The sequence below is a fragment of the Oncorhynchus mykiss genome, chromosome 13 (assembly GCF_057628025.1).
Source record: "Oncorhynchus mykiss isolate SJ-2025 chromosome 13, ASM5762802v1, whole genome shotgun sequence".
NCBI classification, from domain to species: domain Eukaryota; kingdom Metazoa; phylum Chordata; class Actinopteri; order Salmoniformes; family Salmonidae; genus Oncorhynchus; species Oncorhynchus mykiss.
The window spans coordinates 6,550,001-6,572,007 of NC_143034.1; the positions used below are offsets into that span (position 1 = coordinate 6,550,001).

The 22,007-nt window shown below is 45.4% G+C and overlaps 2 protein-coding genes and 1 pseudogene across 3 annotated transcripts in view; all 3 read left to right on the top strand.

Moving 5' to 3' along the window:
• Nucleotides 1–1,158, top strand: part of sdk1b (sidekick cell adhesion molecule 1b) — a 393,224-nt gene extending 392,066 nt beyond the window's left edge. Inside the window, 1 exon segment of the mRNA XM_090194773.1 lies at nt 607–1,158. Coding sequence (XP_090050899.1) covers nt 607–960 — 354 coding nt within the window. The 3' untranslated portion in view covers nt 961–1,158.
• Nucleotides 1,159–5,932: 4,774 nt separating this feature from the next.
• LOC118947717 (uncharacterized) lies at nt 5,933–9,553 on the top strand (annotated as a pseudogene). Its single transcript, XR_016485586.1, has 2 exons — nt 5,933–6,379; nt 8,016–9,553. The product of XR_016485586.1 is annotated as an uncharacterized LOC118947717 (transcript).
• Nucleotides 9,554–13,771: 4,218 nt separating this feature from the next.
• LOC149978680 (uncharacterized) lies at nt 13,772–20,112 on the top strand. The gene is made up of 4 exons (XM_090194893.1): nt 13,772–14,364; nt 14,682–14,779; nt 14,915–15,092; nt 18,615–20,112. The coding sequence occupies exons 1-4, from the start codon at nt 13,992–13,994 to the stop codon at nt 19,583–19,585; spliced, it is 1,620 nt and encodes a 539-aa protein (XP_090051019.1). The 5' UTR covers nt 13,772–13,991; the 3' UTR covers nt 19,586–20,112.
• Nucleotides 20,113–22,007: the final 1,895 nt, after the last annotated feature.

Sequence of the window (22,007 nt, forward strand, 5' to 3'; positions counted from 1 at the left end):
CACACTCACAGAGAAACCTGCTGACATATCAGAGAGCACCACACTCACAGAGAAACCTACTGACATATCAGAGTCTGAGGTACACTCACAGAGAAACCTACTGACATATCAGAGAGCACCACACTCACAGAGAAACCTGCTGATATATCAGAGAGCACCACACTCACAGAGAAACCTACTGATATATCAGAGAGCACCACACTCACAGAGAAACCTACTGATATATCAGAGAGCACCACACTCACAGAGAAACCTACTGACAGATCAGAATCTGAGGTACGCTCACAGCAGACCCACACACAGGCAAGGACACACACACACACATGCACACTCCCCAACTAATCCTCTATATTTCACTCTCTCTCTCTCTCTCGCTCTCGCTCTCTCTCTCTCCCTCTCTCTCTCTCTCTCTCTCTCTCTCTCTCCCTCTATCTCTCTGTGTCTGTCTCTCTCTGTCTCTCTCTCTGTCTCTATCTCTGTCTATCTCTCTGTCTCTGTCTCTGTCTCTGTCTTTCTCTTTCTGTCTCTCTATGTCTGTCTCTCTCTCTGTCTCTTTGTGTCTGTCTCTCTGTCTGTCTGTCTCTCTGTCTGTCTGTCTCTCTATAGGTAACAGACAGTGACTGTGAGGATGATCATCATCCTAAACATTCCTTTGTTAATCACTACATGTCAGATCCCACCTACTATAACAGCTGGAAGAGACAACCTAAAGGCCTGAAGGGGTTAAGCCCGGCGTCCGGCTACGAGGAGTGTTCCAGCGCTGACGGGGCAGAGCCCTACTACCAGACCGTGGTCACACAGCACAGCACAGGGGGAGCGTACACACCCACTGGGCTGCCCGCGCACACACACACACTCCCACTCCCACACACACTCCCACACACACACACGCACGCCAACCCCAATACTAATCCACCAGGCTCACGCACGCCCGTCACGGGGTTCTCGTCTTTTGTGTGACTCGTGCACACATGCGCACACACGCACACACACACACGCGCGCGCGCGCTCACACACACACACAGAGGGCGGAGCGGAGGAGGTTTGGAGCCCACTACTGTGGTAGGACAGAGGGATGGAGGGAGAAGGGTGGAAGAGGATGTTGGGAGGAAGGAGGGAGAGGAGGATGGGAGAGAGGAGGATGGGAGAGAGGAGGATGCGGGAAGAGGAGGCTGGAGGGAAGAGGATGGGAGAGAGGAGGATGGGAGAGAGGAGGATGCGGGAAGAGGAGGCTGGAGGGAAGAGGAGGATGGGAGGAAGATGAGGATAGAATGAGAGGAGGGTGGGAGGAAGAGGAGGATAGAATGAGAGGATCGGGAGAGAGGAGGATGGAGGGAGAGGAGAGGATGGAGGATGGAGGGAGAGGAGGATGGGAGAGAGGAGGATGGGAGAGAGGAGGATGGGAGAGAGGAGGATGCGGGAAGAGGAGGCTGGAGGGAAGAGGAGGATGGGAGGAAGATGAGGATAGAATGAGAGGAGGGTGGGAGGAAGAGGAGGATAGAATGAGAGGATGGGGAGAGAGGAGGATGGAGGGAGAGGAGAGGATGGAGGATGGAGGGAGAGGAGGATGGAGGGAGAGGAGGATGGAGGGAGAGGAGGATGGAGAGAGAGGAGGATGGAGGAAGAGGAGGATGGAGGGAGAGAAGGATGGAGGAAGAGGAGGATGGAGGAAGATGAGGATTGAGGAAGAGGAGGATGGAGGGAGAGGAGAGGAGAATGGAGGGAGAGAAGGATGGAGGAAGAGGAGGATGGAGGAAGAGGAGGATGGAGGGAGAGGAGGATGGGAGGAAGAGGAGGATGGAGGGAGAGGAGGAAGGAGGGAGAGGAGGATGGGAGGAAGAGGAGTATGGGGGAGATGTAGAACCAAGAGAAAACAGTATGTCCACACCTACACCCCTCCCTCTTACCTTTCTCCGCCCCACTGAACAGGAAAGACTGTTGGTGTATGCTTCTTAGTGGACTCTTCTTCCTTTCTCTCCTCTTAGTTCATGCTCCAGTCACTTCACCGTGTCAATGTGTGTTTCCAAATCATAGATTTACTATTGTGATGTCACTGTGTACACACACACACAAACAGATATACCACATCTCTCTGGAGTGTGTGTAGTTCTGCACTGTCACAGAATGAAACAGTGATGTCACAAAGTGGAACAGTGATGTCACAGAATGGAACAATGATGTCACAGAATGGAATAGTGATGTCACAGAATGGAACAGTGATGTCACAGAATGGAACAGTAAGGTCATAGAATTGAACAGTGATGTCACAGAATGGAACAGTGATGTCACAGAATGGAACAGTGATGTCACAGAATGGAACAGTAAGGTCACAGAATGGAACAGTGATGTCACAGCTAGAGAACTGAGAAGTGTGGAGTTACAGGTCCGATATCCGAGGGGACGGTTTTCAGGTTCACACCGTTTCACAGACACAGACACTGAAGCTGCTGAAACAGCTTTTAAAACAAAAACACAAGAAGAAGAAGCAAATTCAATTGACTTGATAATCATCTCAGCTTTGGAGGGAGGGAGGGAGGGAGGGAGGGAGGGATGGAGGGAGGGAGGGAGGGAGGGAGGGAGGGATGGAGGGAGGGAGGGAGGGAGGGAGGGAGGGAGGGAGGGAGGGGAATGTTGTAAGCATTTAAATCATCTCCAGTACGAGCCTGTCTGTCTGGTTGTCAGGGAGACCATTAGCTAGTTTAGTTAGTTTAGTTTGGCATATGAACCATGTTTGTGTCCTAAAAGGCCCCCTGTTCCCTACATAGTGCACTACTTTAGACCAGAGCCTCGTAGGGCTGCATAGGGAATAGGGTGAGATATAGTCATCCACTCCTCTACTGCCCCCAGACATAATGTGTTGTTGCCCTGGAAACAACCTCTCCCTGTCTACTGCCCCGAAACATAATGTGTTGTTGCCCTGGAAACAACCTCTCCCTGTCTACTGCCCCCAGACATAACGTGTTGTTGCCCTGGAAACAACCTCTCCCTGTCTACTGCCCCCAGACATAATGTGTTGTTGCCCTGGAAACAACCTCTCCCTGTCTACTGCCCCGAAACATAACGTGTTGTTGCCCTGGAAACAACCTCTCCCTGTCTACTGCCCCCAACCTTTACGGGGATGTGTGTGTGTGTGTGTGTGTGTGTGTGTGTGTGTGTGTGTGTGTGTGTGTGTGTGTGTGTGTGTGTGTGTGTGTGTGTGTGTGTGTGTGTGTGTGTCTCTAGAATGGCTTTTGTACAGAAGGAACGTTTTACTGTGGTAGCGTCACGTGCGTCTGACATGGCTCCCTGTTCCCGAGTGGCGCAGCGGTCTAAGACACTGCATCGTAGTGCTAGAGGTGTCAAATCCAGGCTGTATCACATCCGGCTGTGATTCCCATAGGGCGGTGCACTATGGGAGTCCCATAGGGCGGTGCACAATTGGCCCAGCGTTGTCTGGTTTGGCCAGAGTAGGCCGTCATTGTAAATAAGAATTTGTTCTTAACTGACTTGCCTAGTTTAATATAAATCTATATATTAATATAAAGGGCAGCAGTACCCTCAGGGCTCTGGTCTAAAGTAGTGCACTACCCTCAGGGCTCTGGTCTAAAGTAGTGCACTACCCTCAGGGCTCTGGTCTAAAGTAGTGCACTACCCTCAGGGCTCTGGTCTAAAGTAGTGCACTACCCTCAGGGCTCTGGTCTAAAGTAGTGCACTACCCTCAGGGCTCTGGTCTAATGTAGTGCACTACCTTCAGGGCTCTGGTCTAAAGTAGTGCACTACCCTCAGGGCTCTGGTCTAAAGTAGTGCACTACGAATACCTGTTAACATCCATCTCTCGCTCTGTCTCTCCGTCAGCACCAGAGCGAGAGGGGGGAGAGAGGAGAGAGAGCGATAGAGAGGGGACATGTGAGGGAGAGAGAGATAGAGAAAGAGAGAGAGAGACCGATAGAGAGGGGGACATGTGAGGGAGAGAGAGAGAGAGTGATAGAGAGGGAGAGAGAGAGAGAGAAAGAGAGAGAGAGAGGGAACATGTGAGGGAGAGAGAGAGAAAGAGAGAGAGAGAGGGACATGTGAGGGAGAGAGAGAGCGATAGAGAGGGGGACATGTGAGGGAAAGAGAGAGAGAGAGGGACATGTGAGGGAGAGAGAGATAGAGAAAGAGAGAGAGAGAGAGATAGAGGGGACATGTGAGGGAGAGAGAGATAGAGAAAGAGAGAGAGAGAGATATAGAGGGGACATGTGAGGGAGAGAGAGAGAGAGGGACATGTGAGGGAGAGAGAGAGCGATAGAGAGGGGACATGTGAGGGAGAGAGAGATAGAGAAAGAGAGAGAGAGACCGATAGAGAGGGGGACATGTGAGGGAGAGAGAGAGAGAGTGATAGAGAGGGAGAGAGAGAGAGAGAAAGAGAGAGAGAGAGGGAACATGTGAGGGAGAGAGAGAGAAAGAGAGAGAGAGAGGGACATGTGAGGGAGAGAGAGAGCGATAGAGAGGGGGACATGTGAGGGAAAGAGAGAGAGAGAGGGACATGTGAGGGAGAGAGAGATAGAGAAAGAGAGAGAGAGAGAGATAGAGGGGACATGTGAGGGAGAGAGAGATAGAGAAAGAGAGAGAGAGAGATATAGAGGGGACATGTGAGGGAGAGAGAGAGAGAGGGACATGTGAGGGAGAGAGAGAGCGATAGAGAGGGGGACATGTGAGGGAAAGAGAGAGAGAGAGGGACATGTGAGGGAGAGAGAGATAGAGAAAGAGAGAGAGAGAGAGATAGAGGGGACATGTGAGGGAGAGAGAGATAGAGAAAGAGAGAGAGAGAGAGATAGAGGGGACATGTGAGGGAGAGAGAGATAGAGAAAGAGAGAGAGAGAGAGATAGAGGGGACATGTGAGGGAGAGAGAGAGAGAGGGACATGTGAGGGAGAGAGAGATAGAGAAAGAGAGAGAGAGAGGGACATGTGAGGGAGAGATAGAGAAAGAGTGAGAGTGAGACGAAGACTGAATGTCACACAGCGTAGGTGTAGACTGATGATGTCATCACAATCCTTTTGGTTATTAAACGGTTTCTTGTCAATCTGCCTCTGTGTCTTTCTCCTGTGTGTGTGTGTGTGTGTGTGTGTGTGTGTGTGTGTGTGTGTGTGTGTGTGTGTGTGTGTGTGTGTGTGTGTGTGTGTGTGTGTGTATTGTGTGTGTGTGTGTGTATTGTGTGTGTGTGTGTGTGTGTGTGTGTGCTCACACTTTATAAAATCCAATGCTATTTGCATGTGATGCCAGTGTTTTGTGTTGGTGTAACGGATGTGAAACGGCTAGCTTAGTTAGCGGTGGTGCACGCTAATAGGGTTTCAATCGGTGACGTCACTTGCTCTGAGACCTTGAAGTAGTAGTTCCCCTTGCTCTGCACGGGCCGCGGCTTTTGTGGAGCGATGGGTAACGATGCTTCGTGGGTGACTGATGTTGATGTGTGCAGAGGTTCGCGCCCGGGTATGGGCGAGGGCACGGTTTAAAGTTATACTGTTACATTGGTAACCCACTTTTTGATATTATGTAGCAATAGTAATAATTTGTAATACAGTGTGTGACCTTGAGAGAATAACACATTGCCTGTTTTTATGACAGTATGTAATATTAATGTACCTATTAATATTAGGCTTTTACGCCTGTGTAAAAGGTATTATTGGAAAGTAGTATTTGTAATCTGTAAGAGAAAACATCAGTTTATTTAGAAATGAATATGATATAGTGTAGTGAATATTTATATTTTGTTGAGCCTGGTTCACTCCCGCTCCAGTCAGCAGATGGCGACGTGAGTCTTTCAGATGACGCATCTTGCGTGACGTGTAATCTAGTGGACGGAACTCCTTTTTTTTTTCAACAACAACAACAACAACGATGACTACTTCTTCCGCCACCTCGGTAGCTTGCTAGCAAACATTTAACCGAAACGTTGAAGCTCTTTATACCAACGTTGTACTTATTACGTGTTTTCAACACACTGTCGTCATAGTTACTAATTACTCCATTTACGTTGTCTGCTACCTGGCTTGTTATGTTAGTTTAACTCTAGGCTAATCGCTAATGCTAACTAGCATCCCCAACCATGAGCTCACTAAGCTACTCCCCCCCTGCTAAAGAAGAGGAGGTCTACTGGACGGAGAAAGAAGCTCTGGGGCTGAACATTGTCGTGAAAGAGGAAGAAGAGGAGGATGATGAAGAGGTTTCAGTTTTTGGAGAGGAAGAAGCTTTCAGAATAATAAAGGAGGAAGAGGAGGCTGTTACATTGAAAGAAGAAGAGAAGGATGTAATGGTGAAAGGAGAGGAGGCCATCTCAATTAAAGAGAAAGAAGACGTTTTGGGAGTGAAAGGGGAGGAGGAGGGAGAGGAGCAGGAGACTGACGATCTGATTCACACCAGTGAGTATTATCTTAAGAACCGGGGCATAAACTCTCTCTGCAGTTGTTGAACCACAGTGTGGTTTTTAAGGGGGTCATTCTACTGAAGCTCTACACTTGTTCTGTACTGTAGGATTTGGGTCGTTCCATGTGATTTCAATCACTTTCTGACTGCACCAATTTTGGTGACTTCAATGCCAAAACATTCAGTAGAGGGTTAGTTCCGATTGTGGTGATGCCTTCCCGTGTGTAGGTATGTATACAGCCTTCCATTGTGTAGGTATGTATATAGCCTTCCATTGTGTAGGTATGTATATAGCCTTCCATTGTGTAGGTATGTATATAGCCTTCCATTGTGTAGGTATGTATATAGCCTTCCATTGTGTAGGTATGTATATAGCCTTCCATTGTGTAGGTATGTATATAGCCTTCCATTGTGTAGGTGTGTATATAGCCTTCCATTGTGTAGGTATGTATATAGCCTTCCATTGTGTAGGTATGTATACAGCCTCGTTATTCTTATTGTGTTACTTGGTAAATATTTTCTTCTTCTTGAACTGCCCTGTTGGTTGAGGGCTTGTAAGTAAAGTCTAATTAGGTCTAATACATGTATCCTATACTGACTAGTCTATTACATGTATCCTATACTGACTAGTCTATTTATCTATTAGGTCTAATACATGTATCCTATACTGACTAGTCTATTACATGTATCCTATACTGACTAGTCTATTACATGTATCCTATACTGACTAGTCTATTTATCCATTAGGTCTAATACATGTATCCTATACTGACTAGTCTAATACATGTATCCTATACTGACTAGTCTATTTATCCATTAGGTCTAATACATGTATCCTATACTGACTAGTCTATTTATCCATTAGGTCTAATACATGTATCCTATACTGTCTAGTCTATTACATGTATCCTATACTGACTAGTCTATTTATCCATTAGGTCTATTACATGTATCCTATACTGACTAGTCTATGTATCCATTAGGTCTAATACATGTATCCTATACTGACTAGTCTAATTATCCATCAGGTCTATTACATGTATCCTATACTGACTAGTCTATTACATGTATCCTATACTGACTAGTCTAATTATCCATCAGGTCTATTACATGTATCCTATACTGACTAGTCTAATACATGTATCCTGTACTGACTAGTCTATTTATCCATTAGGTCTAATACATGTATCCTATACTGACTAGTCTATTTATCTATCAGGTCTAATACATGTATCCTATACTGACTAGTCTAATTATCCATCAGGTCTAATACATGTATCCTATACTGACTAGTCTAATACATGTATCCTGTACTGACTAGTCTATTTATCCATTAGGTCTAATACATGTATCCTATACTGACTAGTCTATTACATGTATCCTATACTGACTAGTCTAATACATGTATCCTATACTGACTAGTCCATTTATCCATCAGGTCTAATAAATGCAAAACAACAATATGTTTAATCGTGTTTATATTGGCCTCAAAGCGCTACAGCCACTCTGTGATGACAAGCTCTGCTCTTTTATTGAGGGATCTAGTCAAGATTAAACCTCATAGGAAGACAGTTTTACCATGTGGAGGTTTCGTTCAGGTCTCTCTGTTTAACCAAATACTATCTTTAGCAGGAGAGAGACCAGATTCTAACTCTGACAGCAGGAAGAGTCCCTCGGTGGAACCAGACCCAGGGATGCCCAAACCAGCAAGACGACACCCCTGCTCCCACTGTGGAAAGAGTTTTACTACATTAGAACACCTGAAAGTACATAAAATAATAATACACTTTGGAGAAAAGCCATACCACTGTTCAGACTGTGGTAAGGAATTTAGCCGGTTAGATGGCCTGAAACAACATAAGAGAATACACTCTGGAGAGAGGCCTCACCACTGCTCTCAGTGTGGAAATAGTTTTAGCTGGTTAGGGAGCCTGAAAATACACGAGAAAACACATACAGGGGAGAAGCCTTACCACTGCTCTCAGTGTGGAAAGAGATTTTCCCAGTTAGGGCATCTAAAAGGGCACAAGAGAACGCACACCGGAGAGAAGCCTTACCACTGCTCCCAGTGTGGGAAGAGATTTACCCAGTTAGGCAAAAAATCATGAGCTAATACACTCTGCATATAAGCCTTACCACTGCTCTCAGTGTGAAAATACATTTTTCTCATTAGATTCTCTGAGAAAACATGAGATAACACACTCTGATGAGAAACCTTTCCATTGTTCCCAGTGTGGCAAGAATTTTTTTACATTAGGGTCCCTGAAGGAACATGAGCGAACACACACAGCAGAGAAACCTTACCATTGTTCTAAGTGTGTAAAGACTTTTTCCTCATCAAAATACCTTAAAGAACATAAAAGAATACACTCTGGAGTGAAACCTTACCACTGCTCCCAGTGTGAAAAAAGATTTGCCCGACCGAGGGACCTGAAATATCACGAGAGGACACACACAGGAGAGAAGCCTTACCGCTGCTCTCAGTGTGGAAAGACATTTTTTTTATCAGGACACCTGAAAAGACATGAGCTAACACACTCTGTTGAGAAGCCTTTCCACTGCTTCCAGTGTGGGAAGGATTTCACCCAGTCAAGATACCTGAAAAAACATGAGCTAACACACTCTGTAGAGAAGCCTTTCCACTGTTCTCGGTGTGAAAAGAGTTTTAAGAATTTATGGAACATGAAAGTGCACGAGCAAAGACACACAAAGGAGAAGCCTTCTACTGTTCCCACTGTGGGATGAAATGTTCATGGTTTCATCAACCGAAAGAGCATGAATGAATCTCTCACTCCGGAGAGAAACGTCCGAAGCCATTATTTATACATAATATAATAATAATATTATATAATATTATATAATGTGTAATTTAATCATTTTTTTACATTTGTGTACCTTTTACCATCCATATGAATTCGAACCTGTCTATGCATACAGGAAACGATTATTTCCTTCACCACTCATCGAAACGGAACTGTGTGACAAACCTGGACGTTCTTTAAAAGAACGTTGGTCATTTTTAGAATGTTGGGACATTGTTTGAATGTTTATCAGGAAACACACAAAAGTGCTCCCTGTTGGCTGATATCTTTGACTGAGAACGGGTTTGTGATTATGCCACATTAATAAAATAAAGATGGCTCTTCTAAAAGCCTACTTCACACCATAAACTGCTGAATTTGTAAGAACTTTTCTTTCGTGTCACTGACTCCCCTTATGGATTGATGTTTTAGCATTGTCTGTCTCCGTGAAAAGTTCTGTGTTCACCTGCCACATGCGACATAAACACACAGTGTGCTTGAGTAAGATCAATATCCATCTTCATAATACAGATAGCATGTAGCCTGAGCTAGAATGTGAAGCTAACTAGTTGGCTAGCTTTATACAGTTTAAGAGAGTAGATCTAGCTAGCTTTATACAGTATAAGCCAGAGTAGATCTAGCTAGCTTTATACAGTATAAGCCAGAGTACATCTAGCTAGCTTTATACAGTATAAGTCTGAAGGGCCTCTCCTTGGTTTGAGTATGTCTAGATAGATCTAGCTCTCTCTCTCTCCAGACATACTCAAACCTAGGAGAGGCCCTCATATATAGAACACAACCCCTCTGATGGTTCTGGTCATGGTTGGGGTCAAACAGGGTTCAAACCGACCTTCAGACCCTCAAAAGCCACCCCTAGAATATTGCTGTGATGTTTAAACTTTCAGACTGCAGCCTTGTCTCGCTCCCCAATTAATTTGTATATTTTGAATAAAGTTGGCCTCAGACTGCAACCTTGTCTCTTGTCTTGAGAAGACATACCACTGCTCTCGTTGTGGAAAGACATGGACCTGAAATCACATGAGAGAAAAGAGAGGCTGTGTTCTGACTTTTTGTTTTTGACTGAGAATTTGTGTTTTTGTCATGAAATATAAATGTATATATAAAATAATACTCACCATTAGGCCTGTGTTTGTATAAGATATAAACTGAACGTTTTAATAGCTTGTTTGGTTCAAATTGATAGAAGGGATAAATTGAACGTTTTTAATAGATTGTTTAGGTTAAATTGATAGACTAATTCATTCAACTTAAAATAATAACAAAGCAAATTTTGATGCAAGACGATGTCTGTTCACTAAATGATCTGCTGGAATAATGTAATTGAGAATTGAGTCGTATTTAAATTACTGTATCAATAGAGAAGACAGTTAGCTAAGTTAAAGAAATTCTGAATAATAGCGGAGAGATGACGGCGATAGGAAAGTGGTTACCGAAATGATTTTCATTCTTATAGATTGACTGACGCATGTTGTGATTTTGGCGCTGCGCGTGTTATTTTTAAAGAAATAGGATACATTTCATAAGTGTGAAGAGCAAAGAGAAGAGGAAGTTATAAAGTTGGGGTTTTAAATCTTACGATAGAGGGAAGGAAAAACGTTGCAATGAGAGCGGTTATATATTTTTGCCCAATGGGGAAAAAAGGAATAGGATAAGTTGAGCAGCATTTGTACTTTGTCAGATTGTTATGAAAACTTGAAATCGGCCCTAATTAATCAGCCATTCAGACTGTCTGAACACAGGTCATCAATAGGATGGTGGTACTCACCAGATCAGACCGTCTGGACCCGGGTCATCAATAGGATGGTGGTACTCACCAGATCAGACCGTCTGGACCCAGGTCATCAATAGGATGGTGGTACTCACCAGATCAGACCGTCTGGACCCAGGTCATCAATAGGATGGTGGTACTCACCAGATCAGACCGTCTGGACCCAGGTCATCAATAGGATGGTGGTACTCACCAGATCAGACCGTCTGGACCCAGGTCATCAATAGGATGGTGGTACTCACCAGATCAGACCGTCTGGACCCAGGTCATCAATAGGATGGTGGTACTCACCAGATCAGACCGTCTGGACCCAGGTCATCAATAGGATGGTGGTACTCACCAGATCAGACCGTCTGGACCCAGGTCATCAATAGGATGGTGGTACTCACCAGATCAGACCGTCTGGACCCAGGTCATCAATAGGATGGTGGTACTCACCAGATCAGACCGTCTGGACCCGGGTCATCAATAGGATGGTGGTACTCACCAGATCAGACCGTCTGGACCCGGGTCATCAATAGGATGGTGGTACTCACCAGATCAGACCGTCTGGACCCGGGTCATCAATAGGATGGTGGTACTCACCAGATCAGACCGTCTGGACCCGGGTCATCAATAGGATGGTGGTACTCACCAGATCAGACCGTCTGGACCCGGGTCATCAATAGGATGGTGGTACTCACCAGATCAGACCGTCTGGACCCGGGTCATCAATAGGATGGTGGTACTCACCAGATCAGACCGTCTGGACCCGGGTCATCAATAGGATGGTGGTACTCACCAGATCAGACCGTCTGGACCCAGGTCATCAATAGGATGGTGGTACAACACCAGATCAGACCGTCTGGACCCAGGTCATCAATAGGATGGTGGTACTCACCAGATCAGACTGTCTGGACCCAGGTCATCAATAGGATGGTGGTACTCACCAGATCAGACCGTCTGGACCCAGATCATCAATAGGATGGTGGTACTCACCAGATCAGACTGTCTGGACCCAGGTCATCAATAGGAAGGTGGTACTCACCAGATCAGACCGTCTGAACCCAGTCATCAATAGGATGGTGGTACTCACCAGATCAGACCGTCTGGACCCAGGTCATCAATAGGATTGTGGTACTCACCAGATCAGACTGTCTGGACCCAGGTCATCAATAGGATGGTGGTACTCACCAGATCAGACCGTCTGGACCCAGGTCATCAATAGGATGTGAGTTGGCTCCTCCAGTCAATGGGAGATTCATCACATCACCAGAGACTGGGTAGAGATAACATAGTGGACTGGTAGAGATAACATAGTGGACTGGGTAGAGATAACATAGTGGACTGGTAGAGATAACATAGTGGACTTTTAAAAAATGTGTTTTATTTTACCTTTATTTAACCAGGCAAGTCAGTTAAGAACAAATTCTTATTTACAATGATGGCCTTGGAACAGTGGGTTAACTGCCTGTTCAGGGGCAGAACGACAGATTTGTACTTTGTCAGCTTGGGGATTTGAACTTGCAACCTTCCAGTTACTAGCCCAACGCTCTAACCACTAAGCTACCCTGCTGCCCCATGAATGAGGAAAGCTAAATGATTCTTGCAGCATTGAATGAGGACAGATAAATGATTCTTGCAGTATTGAATGAGGACAGCTAGCTAGTACACTTTCAATAATGTGCAGTCTGCAATATGACTGGCAGTATGGTTGTGTGTGATGTAACGTCAGGTAGGTATGAATGTATCAGTGGAGGCTCCTCAGAGGAGAAAGGGAAGGACGATCCTCAGTGAAATTCATTTTAAAAAACAACAACATGTTTCACATTAAAGTTATCATTTTTAGATTTAAAAATATATACACTAAATATATATTCACGTCACCAAATAATTTATTAAAACACACTGTTTTGCAATGAAGGTCTACAGTAGCCTCAGCAGCACTCTGTAGGGTAGCACCATGGTGTAGCCTGGAGGACAGCTAGTTTCCGTCCTCCTCTGGGTACACTGACTTCAATACAAAACCCAGGAGGCTCAAGGTTCTCAAGCCCTTCCATAGACTTGCACAGTAATTATGACAACTTCTGGAGGACATCCTCCAACCTATCAGAGCTCTTGCAGCATGAACTGACATGTTGTCCATCCAATGAAAGGATCAGAGAATGAATCTAGTACTGAAAGCAAAAGCTACAGCTAGCTAGAACTGCAGTGCATCAAACGTGGTGAGTAGTTTGACTCAGAGAGAGAGAGAGGACAATAGTTTAGCAGTTTTGAACACATACATTTCTTTAAAAATGAAGAAGAGAGAGAGAGAGAGCGATGTTTTGTTGTATTTTTTTTCACTTTCACTTAGACCTCTACAACTACACCCAGAAAATGTATACCAATTATAGCACCACCCAAAAGGGCACTTTAGAGACTGGTAGGGCAAAGAGGCATGTGCTCTACACAGGGAGAACCCCATCTGCCACTGCTTCATTTGGCTGCTCACTTCAATAGCCCATATGCCACTGGGTGAGATCATTTTTCGTTGTTTTTGGGCAGATGCGTCTTGGCCGATTTAGCTCGGGAATATGCTACCATCGACAATCTGTCTCCTAATCCTGTCTAATGGGCAGGTCAGCCCTGGAGGGAAGAATTGGCTGTAAAGAAGTAAGAAAGAACATAGCATCTGATTGTTTTTAAATGACTTCTTATGACATGGTTTAGCAGAATAAACGATGTCGTGGAGATTTTTCCAATTTGCGTTACCCACTCCAGTCAGCAGATGGCGACGTGCGTCTTTCAGGTGATGCTTCCTGCGTGACGTCAAATCTAGTGGACGGAACTGGAGGCTTCTTCAACAGCGACAAAACGCTTCTGATTCAACCAACGCGGTGGTTTCCTGGCGAACATAAAACTGAACACTTTACACTATTCTTGTGTGTATTAATGTCAGTGTTTGCTTGTTAAATTAAATGCGCCAATTTGTTAAATTGAGAACGTTACTGCACTAGGCTAATCGCTAATGCTAGCTAGCTAGCTAACATCCCGACCATGAGCTCACTAAGAAATATGGAGAAAGAGAAAGAAGCTCTAGGGCTGAACATCATCGTAAAAGAAGAAGAGGAAGAAGCTTTAAGAATAAAAAAGGAAGAAGAGGAGACTGTCACATTAGAAGAAGAAGAGGAGACTGTCACATTAGAAGAAGAAGAGGTGGATATTACAGTGAAAGAAGAGAAAGAACCTTTTGGAGTAAACGACGAAGAGGAGATAGGTTTCAGAATCAAAAAGGAGGAAGATGCCATAACATTAAAAGAAGAAAATGTAGTGAAAGAAGAGAAAGAACCTCTTGGAGTAAAAGAGGAAGATGAGGCTTTCTCAATTAAAGAGGAGGATGAGGAGGAGACTGAAGATCCTGTTAACACCAGTGAGTACTGTCTTAATAACAGGGGCACAAACTATGCATTTGTTGAACTAATGTGTGGTTTTTAAGGGGCATTCTACTGAAGTTCTACACTTGAATATGTTGTTCAGTACTGTAGGAATTGTTTAAGGGGCAATCTGCCATTGGTTCATATATTTTTGGGACTTTTAAATGTGATTTATTGAATTCTCCATGTGGTCGAACAAATGCTTTAACATTTGCATTTTAGGCCCTGTTTAGAGATATTAATGCCTCTTGTAAGACCCTTTGTAATAGTAGATCATAAGTTTACCATCTGTTTGATGTTCTCATTCACACAGGAGAGAGACATTACTATGGTGGATCCTCTGGGGAGCCTCAACAACATCCTGATGCTGACGAGGCAGAGAAGAGTCTCTCCAGATCAGAACACCAGATGGTACAGCTTGGTCTGGTCTAGCATACAGCTTGCTCTCTCTGGGTCTGGGCTGGGTTCCTGTAAAGCACTTTATGACAACAGTGGCATCAGCATCCATAATGATATGTGTCTGTGTCCCCTCTTTATGGTTACCAGGACAACGCTAGCCCTTCCTCCCTCCCGGAGTCCCCGTGTCATGCCTCTCCTGGTAGCACCTTACTGCTGGGTATGAAGAGGTTGTCTGTGCTGCTGGTGGACTGCAGGAAAACAACAGGGCTGACTGGAACTGTGAGAGGAGGAGAAGAGATGAAAGGATCAGATTTGACTCATCAAAGTAAGTGCTGTAGCTTAGTTTGAACAAATAGAATAGATCTGCTCACTGGTGTCTGTTACCAGGACAACCAGCAGAGTTCTGTTAGTTCTGGGATTGAACCCGGGTCTGTAGTGACACCTCAAGCACTGTGATGCAGTGCTTTAGACCGCTGTGCCACTCAGGTGGCAGCTCCTTTGTTTGGCTGACGTTGAGGGACCGGTTGTTTAGCTGGCACCCCGCTCGTTCTCCTCAGGGGCTCCACGACATCTCTGAGTCGTTATGCTCAGAGCGTGACAAAATGTATTTTATCTCATCCGGTAGGGCGTCGTTGGGCGTCGTAGGGCGTCGTTGGGCGTCCGCGACGTGACTAGTTTTTTGTATTCCGTTATATCCGACCCACTAAATAAGTCTTCAACATTTCTATCACCACTACCACATTAACAGACTGACTACTACCACAGACTGACCACTATCACATGGACAGACGGACTACTACCACAGACTGACCACTACCACATGGACAGACTGACTACTACCACAGACTGACCACTACCACATGGACAGACTGACTACTACCACAGACTGACCACTACCACATGGACAGACTGACTACTACCACAGACTGACCACTACCACATGGACAGACTGACTACTACCACATGGACAGACTGACTACTACCACAGACTGACCACTACCACATTAACAGACTGACTACTACCACAGACTGACCACTACCACATGGACAGACTGACTACTACCACAGACTGACCACTACCACAATGACAGACTGACTACTACCACAGACTGACCACTACCACATGGACAGACTGACTACTACCACAGACTGACCACTACCACATGGACAGACTGACTACTACCACAGACTGACCACTACCACATGGACAGACTGACTACTACCACAGACTGACCACTACCACATGGACAGACTGACTACTACCACAGACTGACCACTACCACATGGACAGACTGACTACTACCACAGACTGACCACTACCACATGGACAGACTGACTACTACCACATGGACAGACTGACTACTACCACATGGACAGACTGACTACTACCACATGGACAGACTGACTACTACCACATGGACAGACTGACTACTACCACATGGACAGACTGACTACTACCACTACTACCACATGGACAGACTGACTACTATCACTACTACCGCATGGACAGACTGACTACTACCACTACTACCACATGGACAGACTGACTACTACCACTACTACCACATGGACAGACTGACTACTACCACTACTACCACATGGACAGACTGACTACTATCACTACTACCACAGACTGACTACTATCACATGGACAGACTGACCACTAACACATGGACAGACTGACCACTACCACATGGACAGACTGACTACTACCACATGGACAGACTGACTACTATCACTACTACCACATGGACAGACTGACCACTACCACATGGACAGACTGACTACTACCACATGGACAGACTGACTACTATCACTACTACCACATGGACAGACTGACTACTACCACATGGACAGACTGACCACTACCACATGGACAGACTGACCACTACCACATGGACAGACTGACTACTACCACATGGACAGACTGACTACTACCACATGGACAGACTGACTACTACCACATTAACAGACTGACTACTATCACTACTACCACAGACTGACTACTACCACATGGACAGACTGACTACTACCACATGGACAGACTGACTACTACCACATGGACAGACTGACCACTACCACATGGACAGACTGACCACTACCACATGGACAGACTGACTACTACCACATGGACAGACTGACTACTATCACTACTACCACAGACTGACTACTACCACATGGACAGACTGACCACTATCACTACTACCACAGACTGACTACTACCACATGGACAGACTGACTACTACCACATGGACAGACTGACCACTACCACATGGACAGACTGACCACTACCACATGGACAGACTGGCTACAACCACATGGACAGACTGACTACTACCACATGGACAGACTGACTACTATCACTACTACCACATGGACAGACTGACCACTATCACTACTACCACATGGACAGACTGACCACTACCACATGGACAGACTGACTACTACCACATGGACAGACTGACTACTATCACATGGACAGACTGACTACTATCACTACTACCACATGGACAGACTGACCACTATCACTACTACCACATGGACAGACTGACCACTACCACATGGACAGACTGACTACTACCACATGGACAGACTGACTACTACCACATGGTCAAAACCCGGGTCTGTAGTGACACCTTGAATTTGCCAATGTCTGTAAGAACCCTGTATAGGCTACTTGCTCAGCCAGCAAATGAAAGATGAAAATCACCTGAAATTATTATTACATCACTTTTCTGTCAGATCGGACAGGTTTTTTTTGTTGCTTTCTTTTATTCAGGCCAGTAAATTTCAGTCTTCACCTGGTAAATGTACCTGAATGTTGAACCGTGTGTGTGTGTGTGTGTGTGTGTGTGCGAGCACTGTGTGTGTGGTGCGCGTTGGTCCTATATTTCTACCAGTTGATGCCCGGTCTGCCCCTGGGAAATGTACCTGAATGTTGAACCCTGTGTGTGTGTGTGAGCACTGTGTGTGTGGTGCGCGTTGGTCCTATATGTCTACCAGTTGATGCCCGGTCTGCCCCTGGGAAATGTACCTGAATGTTGAACCCTGTGTGTGTGTGTGTGAGCACTGTGTGTGCGGTGCGCGTTGGTCCTATATGTCTACCACTTCGTGTAGCCCGTTAGCCAAGCTAATGTCTTCAGGTAGACTGAAAGACAATTTAAAGGTAAGGACTACCTGCCAGAATCAGGATTATTTGCATCAATCCGGTGACTATTTTGTTAGAAAAAACTCCCATTGCAACACACGCATTACAGACAGACTGGTGTCTGGTGGCACTTCAATTAAAGGGTAACTACACACAAAAAAAATCACATTTCTCACATTTTTCCCAGATCTCAAAAATGGCACTCTTGTGGTTGTCTCACCTAGCTACCTTAAGATGGATGCACTAACTGAGGGAAACTGTAATTACTATCACTGTTGTGGTTGTCTCACCAAGCTACCTTAAGATGGATGCACTAACTGAGGGAAACTGTATTTACTATCACTGTTGTGGTTGTCTCACCAAGCTACCTTAAGATGGATGCACTAACTGAGGGAAACTGTATTTACTATCACTGTTGTGGTTGTCTCACCAAGCTACCTTAAGATGGATGCACTAACAAGTTGCTCTGGATAGTGACCATACTATTCCCTTAAAGCCACACAGTGTGAAATACATGGGTCATGTGAACAATGGAGCACATGCATCACATGCTAAGAGACAATGGAGCACATGCATCACATGCTAAGAGCACTTGACTGTAAGTCTCTCTGGATAAGAGGGTCTGACTAAATGACTAAAATGTATGTGGAGATTTCATTCAGGTCTCCCTGTTTTAACCACTCTGTTTATCTTTGGCAGAAGAGAGACCCGACTCAGAGGAACCAGAGACGTCTGAACCAGCGAGACGACACCACTGTTCCCAGTGTGGAAAGAGTTATACCCGTTTATGGAGCCTGAAAAACCATACGAGAACACATGCAGAGAAGAAGTCTTACAACTGTTCCCAGTGTGGAAAGAGTTTTAACCATTTAGGAAATCTTAAAAACCACAAGAGAACACACGCAGAGAAGAAGTCTTACAACTGCTCTCAGTGTGCAAAGAGTTTTACTCATTTATGTAATCTAAAATCGCATGAGAGACGACACACAGGAGATAAGCCTTACCAATGCTCTCAGTGTGGTAAGAGATTTATTGAGTCAACAGAACTGAAAGTTCATAAGAGAATACACACAGGGGAAAAACCATTCCAATGCTCTCAGTGTGTAAAGACATTTTCCCGACCAGGGGACCTGAAATCACATGAGAGAATACACACAGGGGAAAAGCCGTACCACTGTTCCCATTGTGAAAAGAGTTTCGGCTGGTCAGGGACACTGAAAGAGCATGAGAGAATGCACACAGGAGAAAAGCCATTCCAATGCTCGCAGTGTGGAAAGGGTTTTAGCCAGTTACGGTACCTGAAAACGCACGAGATGATTCACACAGGAGAGAAGCCTTTCCAGTGCTCTCAGTGTGGAAAGAGTTTTATCCTGTTAGTAAACCTGAAATCACATGAGAGAATACACACAGGGGAAAAGCCATACCATTGTTCCCATTGTGAAAAGAGTTTCAGCTGGTCAGGGACACTGAAAGAGCATGAGAGAATACACACAGGAGAAAAGCCATTCCAATGCTCTCAATGTGGAAAGGGTTTTACCCAGTCAGGGAGCCTGAAAATGCATGAGAGAATGCATACAGGAGAAAAGCCATTCCACTGCTCCCAATGTGGAAAGAGTTTTACCCAATTAAGGAGCCTGAAAAGTCATGTGGTGACACACAAAGGAGGGTAGCCTCACCTCTGCTCCCAGTGTGGAAAGAGTTTTACCCAATTAAGGAGCCTGAAAGAGCATAAAATAATACATACACTCTTCATGTCACTAATTTTCAGAGGACCTGAAATCACAGGAGAGAAAAGAGAGGCTGTGTTCTGACCTTTGTACTTTGACTGAGAATGTGTTGAAATCTAATGAAATCTATGAAATCTAATTTGTATATATAAAATCATACTCACAAATAGGCCTAAATTTGTTTTTCTATTTTTCATCTTGAGGCATGTTCAGATTTGATCAAATCTATTTTCTATTTTGTTTTGATTATAAACTTTGATTGGATACAAACTATTAGCTCGAAAATCTTAAAATTTTGATATTTCAAAATGTAACTTAACATATATAATTTAATATATATTTATTATAATTTGTGTTTTTTTTTTCATTCTAACCTTGATTCTTTGAACTTTGAAACATCTTTCATTAGTTTTTTTGTTTTTCATTGAGTAAATGTGTAACTATTCATCAAGATAAAGGACTATGAAACTGATGACTTGTTCTGGTGAAATGTTTACATTTGAGTCATTAAGCAGACACTCTTATCCAGGGCGACTTACAGGAGAAATTAGGGTTTAAGTTCCTTGCTCAAGGAGCACATCGATAGATTTATCAGCTAGTCGGCTGGGGGATTCAAACCGTCGACCTTTCGGTTACTGGCCCAACACTAGACTACCTACCACCCTAAAGTCTTTCCTTGATTCCTTGCGTCCTCCCCCCCTCCAAAACTCATTGGAGGAGATCTGAGATTATCTTCTCCTCCTATATGACCAGAGAAGATTGAAAGAGAGGATGCTGGGAAATCAAGGAAAGACCTGAGATCTTCACCCTAGTAGATTGCTGTTCTACTGATGGAGAATGGAACCACTAAAAAGGGCACACTCTCAAGTCAATCCAGGCGACTTGTTTTGCCCCTGAACAAGGCAGTTAACCCACTGTTTCCTGGGAGGCTGTCATTGTAAATAAGAATTTGTTCTTAACTGACTTCCCTAGTTAAACAAAGGTAAAATAAAAAATGTATAAATAAATATTTCAGGCCCACTGACGCCCACAGTTTAAAAACATACAATGACATCAAGACATCCAGAGTTTAACAACACTGATCTTTTGCTACAAAGGCCCCTTTTTCTCTACAATTGGTAGTTACAGTCTTTTCCCAACGCTGCCACTCCCATACGGACTCAGAAGAGGCGAAGGTCGAGAGTCTTGCGTCCTCCGAAACACGACCCCGCCAAGCCACACTGCTTCTTGACAAACTGCTCGCTTAACCCGGAAGCGGGTCGGGCCAATGCACGCTGACTTCTGTCGCCAGCTGTATGTGTTTCCTCCGACACATTGGTACAGCTGGCGACAGAAGTCAGCGTGCATTGGCCCGACCCGCCACAAGGAGTTACTAGAGCGCGATGGGACAAGGACGTGCCGGCCAAACCCTCCGTTAACCACGCTGGGCCAAACCCTCCCCTAACCACACTGGGCCAAACCCTCCCCTAACCACGCTGGGCCAAGCCCTCCCCTAACCACGCTGGGCCAAACCCTCCCCTAACCACGCTGGGCCAAACCCTCCCCTAACCACACTGGGCCAAACCCTCCCCTAACCACGCTGGGCCAAACCCTCCTCTAACCACGCTGAGGCCAAACCCTCCCCTAACCACGCTGGGCCAAACCCTTCCCTAACCACGCTGGGCCAAACCCTCCCCTAACCACGCTGGGCCAAACCCTCCCCTAACCACGTTGGGCCTAACCATGCTGGGCCAAACCCTCCCCTAACCACGCTGGGCCAAACCCTCCCCTAACCACGCTGGGCCAAACCCTCCCCTAACCACGCTGGGCCAAACCCTCCCCTAACCACGCTGGGCCAAACCCTCCCCTAACCACGCTGGGTCAAACCCTCCCCTAACCACGCTGGGTCAAACCCTCCCCTAACCACGCTGGGCCAAACCCTCCCCTAACCACGCTGGGCCAAACCCTCCGTTAACCACGCTGGGCCAAACCCTCCCCTAACCACGCTGGGCCAAACCCTCCCCTAACCACGCTGGGCCAAACCCTCCCCTAACCACGCTGGGCCAAACCCTCCCCTAACCACGCTGGGCCAAACCCTCCCCTAACCACACTGGGCCAAACCTTCCCCTAACCACGAACGACGCTGGGCCAATAGAGAGGCACTTTAGAGACAGGAAGGGTAAAGGGGCATGTGCTCGACACAGGTAGAGTCCTATCTGTCCATGTTGCCTTTTACAAAGTGGGCACCAAGACTCACCTAAATATGCCACTGGTTGAGAGACGTTTTCATTGTTTTTGGGCAGAATTACTTTACCTTTAACTAGGCAAGTCAGTTAAGAATAAACTATTATTTTCATTGACAGCCTAGGAACAGTGGGTTAACTGC

Excerpts from the sequence above, each read along its gene's own strand:
- LOC149978680 (XM_090194893.1), top strand. The coding sequence starts at position 13,992 with ATGAGCTCACTAAGAAATATGGAGAAAGAGAAAGAAGCTCTAGGGCTG. Across the intron at positions 14,365-14,681 it reads TGAAGATCCTGTTAACACCA|GAGAGAGACATTACTATGGT; the intron begins GTGAGTACTGTC and ends TCATTCACACAG. Across the intron at positions 14,780-14,914 it reads CCAGATCAGAACACCAGATG|GACAACGCTAGCCCTTCCTC; the intron begins GTACAGCTTGGT and ends TATGGTTACCAG.